The sequence below is a fragment of the Bombus vosnesenskii genome, unplaced genomic scaffold (assembly GCF_011952255.1).
Source record: "Bombus vosnesenskii isolate JDL3184/JDL3185 unplaced genomic scaffold, Bvos_JDL3184-5_v1.1 scf7180000015210, whole genome shotgun sequence".
NCBI lineage: Eukaryota > Metazoa > Arthropoda > Insecta > Hymenoptera > Apidae > Bombus > Bombus vosnesenskii.
In genome coordinates this window covers 110,591-123,654 of record NW_022883887.1, presented here as the reverse complement: position 1 = coordinate 123,654, position 13,064 = coordinate 110,591, and the positions used below count along the sequence as shown (strand labels likewise).

The window sequence follows — 13,064 nt, the reverse complement described above, 5'->3', positions numbered from 1 at the left end:
CCATTCCAACTTAGACTTTCACGAAGAAATAAGCCTACTAACCCGTTGACCGCGGATTCGTTATCGAGTCTTAGACCAATGTCACAAGTGCCTAACCATCGTGATTCTTCGCCAACTCTGTAATATCTTTATTTGTGTCAATAAACGTGACTTCAGTGGTGTAAGAAGATGGATAGCTCCAGTGAAGATTCGTTACATACCACAAACCCTTACTATGATAGCGACCCGGACCCGTGTTACGGTCATGATTCGACGTATATATATCGGAATAGAGAGAGAGCAAACGTGTGAATTAATGTATTATAGAAATGCTTTATTCAGAAATGGTAGAAATTAGAATTTCCAATGGTTTCTATTCGATATGATAATGTATTGATAGATGGATTTATTACAGTGGATTAAACCGCAAACGATGATTACTTAACGTGCACTTAATGCAGTAGTATGATATGACAACTCTCGATTAACGACTCTTGACTCTGGACTTTCCGGTGAACTGAACATCAATGGCTGCGGTGCTAAAATATATCGATGGCCGTTAGACCTACTGAAGTTTTCCGACCTTTTCGACTTGTCGGCATTTGCGCTTTATCATCGACATTATCCGTATGTCGGCGATCTTTCCGCGGCACTATAATAGAAACCAGAAAAGCCGCTGTAAAGAGGATCGTTGTTCCAAAAACTAAACACTAGAGAAGATGTAGAGTTTTCCTAGAAGTGAGATTCAGTTCAACAATTTGTATTATTACACATTACTCCATAAAACGACCTTTTTATTCTTGATTTTCATCTTATTTTAACTTTAATAATCACCCCCTAAATTTTTTTACATCTGTAGTCGAACACCCTGTATATAACTCGTTGTTCAGAAGAAGGCACTTGGAAAGAATGTAGCTTTCATTTTTGTTGTTTTGGATAGCCCCAATCACAAAAATAGATATGCATGTCGGTTAAAAACTTTGCATCTACAAGTAAGACCATACGGCATCGTGTGATGGTGAGCGAAGTAGCAGAGTAATGCTCTTGCTACTCTGCAGTCTCAAATATCATTTTCTGAGCAACAAATAGTACGGCATATTCCAGTCTTTTGTGCAAAACGGTGTTGGCATATGCTATGACTAAAAATAAGGGGAAAAATGTTGTGCTAATGCATTTCTAAAAAATTAGAACACAAAGACGAAACAACCGACTAATTTTTCGTTCGATAAAAGATACAGATTGACGATATTTATATCAGTTTTATTTGTTCCAGTCGAAATGCAAAAAAAGTAAACCCGTTATATTACAAACTTCTCATTGATTTCTTTATATTGATTCCTGGCGTGCATTAAATCTTGTTACATGAATTTCGTCGTTTACAATTGCCCGCAATTAAAAATCTGGTTGAACCAAAGAATTACTCGACGTTGTTGAGGTGCGACATTGTTGGTACTCGTTGCCTATTATATTTAAACGAAAATTTCGCTAATTTCGTATCATCATTACAACTTTTTAATAAAAAGTTTATAAGCCTATGTTTATATGGTTCTTTTATTCTTAATTATAGAATACGCTGGAAATGTTTTACGATGAGTGACTAGAATACTCTATATTACACGTGTGCATATGTGTGTTGAACATTTCGACTCTGCTTAACAAATGATGTTATTGAACGTTTTGTCTGTCATTCGGGCAAATGTGTACGCTGAGGCAAAACGGCTGACGTCTACATAAACATTTTGTAGTGTAAAGTTAAATTGTTTATCATTTATCCAGTATTTCTAAATATTAACCTTTTTTACCGTTTTGATATTTACAAATAATTTGATATCACATATTTATATGTCGGGTTGGCGTTGTGGGTAGGGTTGTGGCTGTTTGATGAATCTTCATTAAAATTAGCCATCGTTGTGGTATAACAAAGGTACAGTTTATTAACACAAGTATGGATACTACAGACTTGACAATTAACGACGGCGACTGGGCACTCGCGACTCTAATGACAATAACCTCGGGTTCGATATCCGCGGTCAACGGGATAACGAATTTATTGTTTCGTCAAAGTCTAAGTTGGACTCTATGTTAGAGCGTGAGAAATTCACTGATCAAAACGCTGTGTAATTAGTTGCTGAGAGTGCGCGAGAGAGAGTGTCTCTCCGTCACGATGATGTTGCAGAGGAAAACTATAATGGGGTGTGTCTAAGGGCATGAGATCACCAGATTCGTGGAGAGAGGCCTTCGTTCGGAAAGTGTTGGAAATTGATGTTGCTGTTAATTGGTCAATTTCCATGTTGGTGGTTAGAGAAGGATGCTAGCCGCCCTTGAGGGAAAGTTGTTAGCGGAAAGCGTCGTTCGTGAGAAAAAAATAAAGTTCCTCTATCTTCCCGTAGTTGGAACAAAGACTGTTTGTCTGTTTGAAGGACTTAAGATTTATAACGGGTCCTCGGGCTAGCTGAACATGTACCGTGGAGATGCGTTGACATATGATGATCGTCTTGCCCGAAGAATAGGGTCTGCGTGTGGCGAGCTACGGGACAGAAACCGTTGGAATGTTTAATGCCGAGTGCTGCTACAAGTATTTCTTTTAAGGAAAGCTATACTATTACCCTATATCTTTGTTAGACAAAACGTTTATCCCCCTGACCGCAGGTACGTTCGGCGACTGGTTGTCGCGTCGAACCCAAGCTCACTATTACAAATATTGAACAAATGCAATCGGATTGACTAAAGAATCTAGATTATAATTTTAAGGGTTTTTCCCAAAGTTCCAAAGGGTAGGCTCTGGTGTCCTTTCATCTCCGACATATAAATGACCTGTATATATATATATAAAAGCATCATTATGACTAAGGACACGCAAAGCAATTTTTAAAGAAGTAATAGGCTCTTTTAACTGTTTCTTAACTGTACACACAGGGTAGTTTTCATGAAAGTCGGTGACGAGAGTCGACAAAAAGACGTTGAGAATACCAAATAAATTTTATAGAAATTAGTCACAGTACTATTACAAAATAGATTTCAATTAGAAACTGTTGATTACATATACGAGTAGTGAAGTCCATGTTGATTGAAAATATTACAATATCGATTGAAGAAAATTACAGCAAAATAATTTTCCAATATTTATGTAAATATCCATGCTTATCTCTTCCTCTCTTTCTAAGTAAGACAATAAGTAATTTAAAATATTAGCTTTTGTTACAACCATTCTTCAAAACATACTTTTCACTATAATACTTTTAATATTTTCACAATACTTTTCACTGAAATAGTGAAGATGCAGTGATCGAAGTGGTTCCAGCTGTATGCTCTGTTCGTGTATATATATATACATACATTTATGCTAAAGAACTGTTTCTTGTGTGTACTTGTACCTTCCATGGATGAAAATAAATCAACGGTGTAAAGAATAAAAGCGCTTGCGATGGTAGAATTGAAAATCTTTGTGCGAAATTAAGAAATTCTGTGTCTTTTTCTGTAAGCAATTCAGCTATCGAGTATAAGGCGATGTGACCAATTCGTCAAAAATCGCGTCGAATAAATTGTCTGTTCTTAGCCTAAATCTTGTAGATAAATGCGACTGTATGAATTTGTATGAAATATTTTAGGAGACCACATTTCTATATGTTATACGGATCCATTGTGGGGTACTGCAAACAGAAGACACCATCTTCTTAAAACAAAATTTTTTGAATGTACTTGTGATCGATGCAAGGATCCCACAGAATTTGGAACAATGTTTAACGCTTTAAGGTGCAATCGAATGTAAGTTAAATTAAAAATCAAGTCTTATAGAAATTATTATGAACACGAAGAATGGATTACTATAAATAAAAATATTTTCCCACTTTACAATATTGTACAGAACTGATGCAAGTACAGTAGAGTCTTCTTTATGAGAATTTATAAGCAGGCATACTGTTCGGATAATGGAATTTTCTCATAATACAACAATCACTATTCTTGTGTGAAATTTCATTTATTTCAAATACAAATTAAGATTAATCGATAGCTTCTCTAAATATTGAATATCCATATCTTTTTGGCTACTAAGACACGTAATTCTTTCAACGTAAGTAATTACATCGCAGCGGGAGACTTCAATGCAAAGCACACGCTATAGGGCTCAAGAATTAACACGCCCCGAGGTAGAACACTAGAAAAATTTATTAGAACTAATAATCTCAACATATTATCCACAGAAAGACCAACACACTGGCAGACAGATCTAAACAAAATTGCTGACTTCCTTAATTTTGCAGGTATAAAAGGAGCAAACGCAAACAAATTAAAAGTAACACCCAGTCTGGAGCTTAGCTCCCATCATACACCGATAATAATAGAATATACAAGCAAACCAATACTTAATAACAAATCAGAGTCGCTTTGCAATAAGAGTACCAAATGGCAAACATTTAAAGAACTAATCAAGAGCGAAATCAACTGCAATATTCCATTAAAAACACCCAAACGCATCGAACAGGCAGTAACAACATTGACAGAAATCATGCAAGAAGCAGCATGGCTAACTATTATTTATAAACCAAACAAAACCAAATATCCTTGACAAAATCAGAGAAAAAAGGAAAGCGAAAGCAGAATGGCAAAAACATAGAACACGTGAAAACAAAAAACATCTAAACAAACTCGCAAAGAAAGTAAAAAGTAAAATAAAAGATCATAATAGTAACGAATTCTCAAAATTCATAGAAACACTCTCTGTGCACGCGAATGCCAACTACTCTCTATGGAAAGCGACGAATAAAATAAGGAAGCCAATAAAACTAATCCCAGCAATCAGAAAAGCAGACAACACATAGGCCAGAAGCAACGAAGAGCAAGCTGCAGAATTCTTCAACCACCTTTGTAACACATTTACTTCATATAATACTAACAACAGTAAAACCAAATGTCATTGAGACGAAGACATATTTAATACAACAACACAACAAGTTAGAATCATAATCGAGAAAACAAAATACAATAAAACACCAGGAATCGACCTAATCAATGGTAAAATTTTTAAAAACCTTCCTTCAAAAGCAATACGTTTAATCACAATAATATTCAATGCAATTTTAAGAATTCTAGAAGCTAGCACAGATCATAATGTTAGCTAAGCCAGGCAAAGACACACACCAAACTGCATTTTACAGACCAATATCACTACTTTCTGTGCTTTCCAAAATACTAGAGAAAATAATATGCGATTGCCTAAAACCAACAATAGAGAAAAAAAATTAGTACCAGATTACCAATTTGGATTCAGTAACAAACACTCCACTATAGAGCAAATGCACAGGCTCGTCAACGAAATTTTACTAGCAATAGAAAAGAAACAATGCTGTACATCCCTTTTCATGTACATTGAGAAAGCATTTGACAAAGTGGACCATGAAAGCCTCTTACAAACAATCAAAAAACACTTCCCGGAATAAATCCATTACTTACTCAAATCATACCTAACCTAACCCCAACCTTTGTAGTAAAAATAAAGGACGTATATTCTGAAGTAAAAACATGAAGGCAGGGGTACCGCAAGGATGTATCTTAGGCCCAACATTATATACACTATACACGGCCAACATACCAACAACTACTAATAGCAAAATACTGACATTCGCGGACTAGTTGTACTAGTCAGGCACACTAACCCAGAAACAGCAGTCAAATTACTACAAGAACAGATCACAAAAATAGAAAAGTGGCTACAAGATAAACAAATAAAAGCAAACCCCAGTAAATGCCACCATATTAGATTTACACTAAGAAAACGGAAAACACCAAATATCCAATTGAATGGCACGCACATAACACAAACAAGGCAAATTAACACGTTGACACTGGCGCCGATATTCAGGGTTTTTTCTGTAAGGCAGCGCCCGAATGCACCGTCTGCTTCGTGGGGAGACGCAGCGTTAGATTAAACTGTTCAACACGATTGCAATTTTTTAAGTTTGACCTCAATTTGTAGCAAAATTACGAGAACTATACGATTCCTGTTAGGTTCAATGAATTCCGTGGGCTTCAACTAATACATTGATATACAATAGTTCGGCAATATCAATTTGCAGATATTTGTAAATATTGAGTAAAGCTGACGGGGCCAGCTTTGACCCTAATTTTGGAGTACTGTTTTCAATTTTTCTCACAAAGTAGAGGTCTCACGCGAATTCCGACCATCGCAATGTATACTAAACTGCAAATAAACCAACTAAACACAAGATTACTCTGCATCGTTAGTCTACCTCCACCTTGAGCGGTAATATCGTCCAAGGACCGCGACCTCAAGATAACAGTTTGCACCGGGCTCATCGCCGTCTAGTTGATAAATCGCAACAAGTTCTGTACCAAATTCTTACAATTAGCAGTCACTCAATTGAATTAAGGAAAGAATACATTGTATACGAACACCAATTCAATATGTACATACCTGAAATGGAAAAAGATATTTATTACTGAGAAGTACTATGTTGGGATAGTAGAACGTTCGAATAATACTGTATTCGGATAATGGATGTTCAGATAAAGAAGGCTCTACTGTAATAGAATTTAGGAAAGAAAGCACAATTTCGTAATTGTTCCTGTATTCGCGGAGATATAGAGGATGTTTCAAACTATTACATTATATTTCGAATATAAATCTTTCAACATTTAGCCAACCAGCGCGCGTCACAGCGAGCTATACGTTTCCATTGCGCATTTTTTCAAGTATCGAGGACCAATTTTCAGTACTTAAAAAACAAAAAAGTTTAAAAATTCTCTAAGTAGTTAATTATATTTTGTGGTAATGATTTTATTTAACGATTTCAATGTTTATACAAAACATTGTGTTTAAAAGTATAAAAAAATATAGGTAATATTAAAAACGTTCAAGACGACTAAAGATAAATAACACAACTTGAACATGAAATTAAAAATTCATGATGCATTTCAATATTTTTTTACAGTGTCGTATCGTTCGATTATAACTTTATTTAGTCGTAACGGACTAAAAAAAAAAAAAAAAAAAATAAAACGCGTTGCTAAAGTCAAAAAGGGAGATCTCCCTATTCGGTTGCCTAAGTGTTGAAAAGCTTGTATAATACAATTTCACGGTTACGGGAAATGCTTACAGAATTATTTATCTCGATGTTTAACTTGTGATGCATATATCAGTACTTTATCCTTATTTGACGTAAGAACAAATGTTTGTATTTGTGAGATGTATCCGATGTATGTCAGATATATTCGGAAAGTATTTTACATCACACACTTCTTGACCGACGTCTGTGTTTTGCTATTTTAATTTGTTATATCCCAGTTAATATTTTTATTACTATGATATCTTATTCTATCTGCCAACAGAACAAATATCACTAACAAACGAGGAAGATCGCTTCGATATAACTAATCAAAATTCAATATATGAGTCAAGAGAATGCGAAGATTAGAGATTTGGGTCAGATCATTGTTTCCCTTTTAAGAGGAGTCAAAACAAAATAAACAGTTCAATTTTATTCTTCAATACGTAGTATATAATATCAATAAATTGCTATTCGTCAGTAAACAAATATTTTAAATTAAATTTCATTGGTAATAAGCAGAGAATCTATTATATTGATTTATTATATTTCTGTAAACAGAAACTTTTAAAAGTGCATTTTTCTATCACTGAATTTAAATCTTTTAAGTGGCGCTGTACATATATTCTTTTCGTTCATTCATTCTCTTTATGCATTGAAATTGCATAAAAAGTCGAATTCACAATACACAGTAGCGTCCAAAAGGGAGATAAAGTCAACTCTGATAGACTTACGACGGGATCTCTAAGAGAACCTCAGTTCAGAAGAAGACTTTGAACGAAAAACGATGCAATTCTTGTTATAATCGATAAAGGTAAAGATTTTACTGAGCTTCACAATGAGCTATCACCTTAAAGATTGGTGAAAATACTGGAAAATATAGAAAAAGGATAGGAACACTTCTCATCGAGATGAAGAAGAATAACTGCCTTGAATGAGGATATAAGAAGAGTACTGGGCGAAGACACTGTGGTTAAAGCAATGAATCAGACGATTACATTTCAGTGTAGAGATCTTGATTCTATCATTGAGGAAGGAGAAATAGTCAATAATACCACGGTCGCTTTACGTACCGACAAAGAGGAAGACGTTGAATTGGGGGCCTTAACCCTTAGAGTGCTATGGACGCATATATGCGTTTAGCGAAAGCTATCGGTGTGGACCAAGAACACATATATGCGTTAGTCAATTTTTCCGTACACCTATGCAGAAGTAATACTATTACGTTTGTGTGAGATAAATATTTTATATCAAAAATCTACTGCTTCGAAACAAAAGTTTAGTGAATTTCATTTAGTGTTGATAAGACACATTTTACGAAAATATTTCCAACGTAGGAACATGGTAGGAGGAGGAAAGAGAAAGTCTGAGGATTTACCATTTTGTTTAATTGATAGACATTTTCCATCAAAATGCCCTAATCGTGCCGGCACAACACAATTATCAAGAAGAAAATGTGTTGTTTGTTTGAAAAATAAGAGAAGGAGCGACACGCGATACGAATACAGAAAATGCGATGTCGGATTATGTATCGATAATTGTTTAAAATTTTTCACAGACAACTGAATTATTAACTTGTATTATATTTACTAAATTTAGTTTTCTAGTTTATTGTTTTCTAGTTTATTACCCAAATTCTAGTTTATTGTAAATTTCAATGTTTATAATAAATAATTAATACTACAAAATAACGCTCTCGAATCATTTAATCTCGTGCAAAAGAATGACTATAACTTATTACGATTTGCTCTTTGAATAGTCAATCAACAAAGTTCAGTCTAGCGGAAAAGTACTCCGTCCACAGCGATCGTCAGCGCTGGCCGAGCGCCGTCCGTACGGACCGCATAGGCCTCGAGTATTCAGCACTCTAAGGGTTAAGAAGAAGCTTCAATGGTACGCGAACTGCTCTGGCCGAGATTTCAGGCGAATTTAGGGATAAAATAAAAGAAGGTAAAAGGATTGAAATGGGCCTTATAAATTTTCCTATTCAGATTGTACCGCCAGTCGTTTGATGCTCCTGTTGCTACGGATTTGATCGTACGAGCGCTGAATTTAAATTTAATTAAATATTAAATGGAGAAGAGTTACGTGGAAGAAGTAGCACCGAGGGATACATCAGAAAAACTGCCCACGCCTCAAAGTTGCGTTATATGTAAAAAGAGAAACATGGATGAAGGTAAAATAAATCATGTAAGGCCTCTCTGCCTTGTCTTATTTATAGGGAATTAATTAATCAGACAACATCGTTGATGATACAAAAATAAAATTTTTCTAAGTAAACTGTAATAGATACAAGTTAGCCCACAAGTTGCTGTATAAGACAGCAATTGAGCTTTCCATAAAACCGCATTCCATAAGCAACGGCTGGCACACTGACTAAGGCGGCAAATATGGCAATTTAGGCAACAAGACATAATAATGTTTATTATGGTGCGGGCTCTGCCAAAAGTAACAATGGGTTTTTCGAAATTTCGGATAACGCTAGATTTTTAGTTGTTACACTTCACCGAACATTTGATTGTGGCAATATTTCAATTATATTTGTACATATCGGAGGTCGACATTATCGAAGCTAGAAGATCCGATTTTCGATTAATTGTTTCGGAGGATTTTAATTCGAAATATGGTTATAATCTGAATAATCTCGACAGCGAGGCTCTACTTGTTCTTTACGACAATACGATCTCAGAGTGGAGCACCCATGAAGAACAAAAATTGGATCATTTTGTTAGATACAACATAGCAATACAGGATTTATGTGACATTAATCTCAAAAGAGTAAACTGAGCGAATTACTGGTGAAGTGACGAAATTGCTACCTTTAGAAAAGAAACGAATAGCGCGAAACGTTGGGTTCATAGGACTTGAAAAGAAAAGAATCCAGGATGTGACTGCTTTGGAACCTATATTTAAGGGCAAAAGGAATGAATTACGCATAGATATCTTGAAAAGTAAACAAGATTTCCAGAAATAGTTCTACTGTTTAATTGACAACGATCTGAGGAACGCTTTATAGGTCGGTTATCGCAAAAGTGATTTTACTAAGATGGGTTGGGCGTTTCTTCGTTGCGTATCGAGGCGTAACGGATACATGATGGAACACTGCGGCAATTCCTGTTGATCAATTCGTGATAGTCGCCTTAGACAGCAGCTATTTTGCTATTTAGCCCGAAGTCAGAAAAATTGTGAAACTTCTGATTGATAACAGGCCATAGGACTTTTGCGTTCTATATAACAATACTTTTACTTATGGAAAGATTCCCCAAAAATAGAAAGAGGTTTGCCTAGTTCTTATTAAGAAACAGAGGAGGGAGAGTTCTTTCCTCCCATCCGATTGCCGACCACTAGAGAACTTTTAAGCATTACGTAGATATGGGAATGTGTAATTGAAACCAAATTGTCTCGTTCTGGGGCCTCATAGTCTTGCAAACTTTCAGATTGGTATTAGAAAAGGAGAGGATCCATCGACGATCTTTACAAAGTGGCTAAGCTTGCGATTTATTTAAGGGTTTAAGGGTTAAGGGTACGAGAAGCTGATAATAGGAATTTCTCACAAGTAATCAAAACAGTTTCGATGAATTGTTTTCACTACATTTGAGTACAGACACATTTGTATTGATTTTAAAACAAGTATGAATAAAATTTCTGTTCATAGGAAGAGGGATGGTCCAAAAGATTCCACACTGGGACCAACTTTGTGAAACATTATCCATAATGGCGTTCTCAGATATTTCTTACTACACCGACGATTTGGCCTGAGGTGTATTGTGTTGTCCGTGATAATTGTAGCTGTTGGCTGTAGATGTCGCTGCTGGGGTACTGCTGTATTTTTCTTCTTATTTAAGAATTGTGGAAGAAAAATCGGAGTACGGGCGCCAGGATTTGAACCCGGGTCCCGAACGTTCGTAACCTAAGGCGCTAACCAGTGCGTTGCCGTCGTCCGACTCTAGTTAGTGTCAAGTGATGGTATTTGTGCTGTCGAGTGCTGCCACAAACCCTTCTGATCACTGACAAGAACGTTGAGAAAATAAGGAGAAAACTAAATTCGTCTTTTGCGTGCATCTTTGATTAATTCGACGAATACCAGCTGAATATAGCGAAACAAAAGCGGAGATATTCTTGCTAACTAGAAAGAGAATTCAGCTGGTCTCCGATTTTTTAGCTAGTCGTATTATAATAACCAATAATAAGGTCTAAAGTACTCGTGAGATATTTGGGAGTTTTATTTGATGTTAGAAAAAAATATGCAGATGACATTGAGCGAGGGTGAAAAGAAGGCATGAGAGTTTTCGAAAAAACTGCACCGCCTTCTTCTTAACGCCGGCGATCTGGCAACTTATGTCAGTAGATTATATTATTCGATTTGGCAATCCGTTGTTCATTACGGAGCATGGCACCCCATGGCAGATAGCTGTGGACCTAAAGCGCAATTCTAAAAAGCTGAGGAGGGTGAAACGAATTCCGATATACAGAGTTGCTAATGCATATAGAATTTTCGCCCATGGCAACATGCGTACGAGAATTTGCCCATTAATTTAAAGATTACATAGATAAAAAAGATAAGATTTTTGAAAAAATCTCATCCAGAAGAGGAAATGTTCCTTCTATGTCCACCAGATAGTTTCGTTGTAGTGCAGCACTGCAGAAAGGGAGTGCTAAGAGTTTGAAGGTTACCTTAAAAGAGTCGGAGGATTATTGGCAAGGGAGATGCCTCATCTCCTTCCGTCTTATCTGCCAAGAAGTGGACACCCCATAAAGAGATCTACTGAGGTGGATTACAGTGCATCCTAGCTTGTTACAATTTTGAAGAGTTAGCATACCACCATAATATAGCGATGTTTCCATACACAGTGTGCCGAAACATCAATTAATAAAGTGTAACCGATAATTTAAATAGAACAGCGTTTCACGAATTGATTTGATTTTAATCATAAATTAAATGTCAGATTGTTAATTTAAAGAATTCGAGTTGAGAGGAGCTATTTCAAGATGGATGAATTTGAATAATTCGTATTGTTTAAATCAGTAAGTTGGAACATTAATGGTCGAGTCCATAGAAATCACAAGTTTTAATAAGATAGACGTCTTACTGAAACACTTGAGTCTGTCGTAAGCACGTTATGTTATCCAGGCTGATCCATGGCCATTTCTGGAGGTGCTGATGTCTCTTACTCGAACCTCCAGTGCCCCCACATTACCCGGACACAGACGGGGCGTCCCGAAGCTCCTCCTTGCCGACTGAGATGTCGATCCCAGTCACCCTCATCTCCGTCGTTCTTGTTGGAGCCGCGACTCTTACCGTGGCCAGATCCAGGGCTGGGGCCAGCCGTGTTGCAAGCGCGGGTGCCTTGTCTCTTTATCCCTGGGAACTTCCAGAGTCATGTCCCCAATTATCGCCTCGCTTAATGCCGACTTCGGCTAGCGGGACTTTCTGTCTAGCCGTCGCCAGCATAGCGGCGCACGATGTCTTCATCCCCTTGCCCAACGTTAGGGTCACCGCAGATCATCGCGCAAGGCGAGGGAGAACCACCTTCCTATTTGCCTGCACCGGCCCTCCTTTTGGGGGAGTGGCGAGAACTCCGGCGCCTTGGCAGCACCTGGTCTCGCCATGCCCTTCTTCTTTTTCCTAGGCTCGACAACCTTCCATTCACCACCCTCCTAACCCCTCGGGGGACGAAGATAATTGAGTGGCGTTACTCGCAGCCATGATTGCATTCCTCGGCCGTGTTTCTTGGCTATGTCACCAGTCTTTTAGGCGTTCTTCTAGGGCCCTCATTAGCGAAGGCCCGAGCTCTGCAAATTTTTTCTCGAGGGCGGAGAGATACTTCCCCCCCTCCCGCCCCCATCATTATTCTTGAGACGCCCCAGCTCTGAAGTGGAGGCGTCGGGCCGTGCACTCTCCTGCCGCATGCACACTGCTCTCCCGGATTGCTCTTCCCGAAGGACCTAGATTTCCTTCTCTAGCACCGCCACACGCATCTCATCCAGCTTAGCATCTCCAGTGCCGCAGGCGGACCTCGT

The 13,064-nt window shown here is 37.4% G+C and overlaps 1 protein-coding gene across 3 annotated transcripts in view; it reads left to right on the top strand.

Annotated features, from left to right (window-relative positions):
- LOC117241052 (SET domain-containing protein SmydA-8-like) overlaps nt 1-13,064 on the top strand; it is a 48,664-nt gene that overhangs the window by 15,031 nt on the left and 20,569 nt on the right. For all 3 annotated transcript variants that reach the window (XM_033507040.1, XM_033507038.1, XM_033507039.1), the window contains one exon: nt 3,588-3,744. In XM_033507040.1, the coding sequence (XP_033362931.1) occupies nt 3,588-3,744 (157 nt within the window). The remainder of the gene's footprint in view (nt 1-3,587; nt 3,745-13,064) is intronic.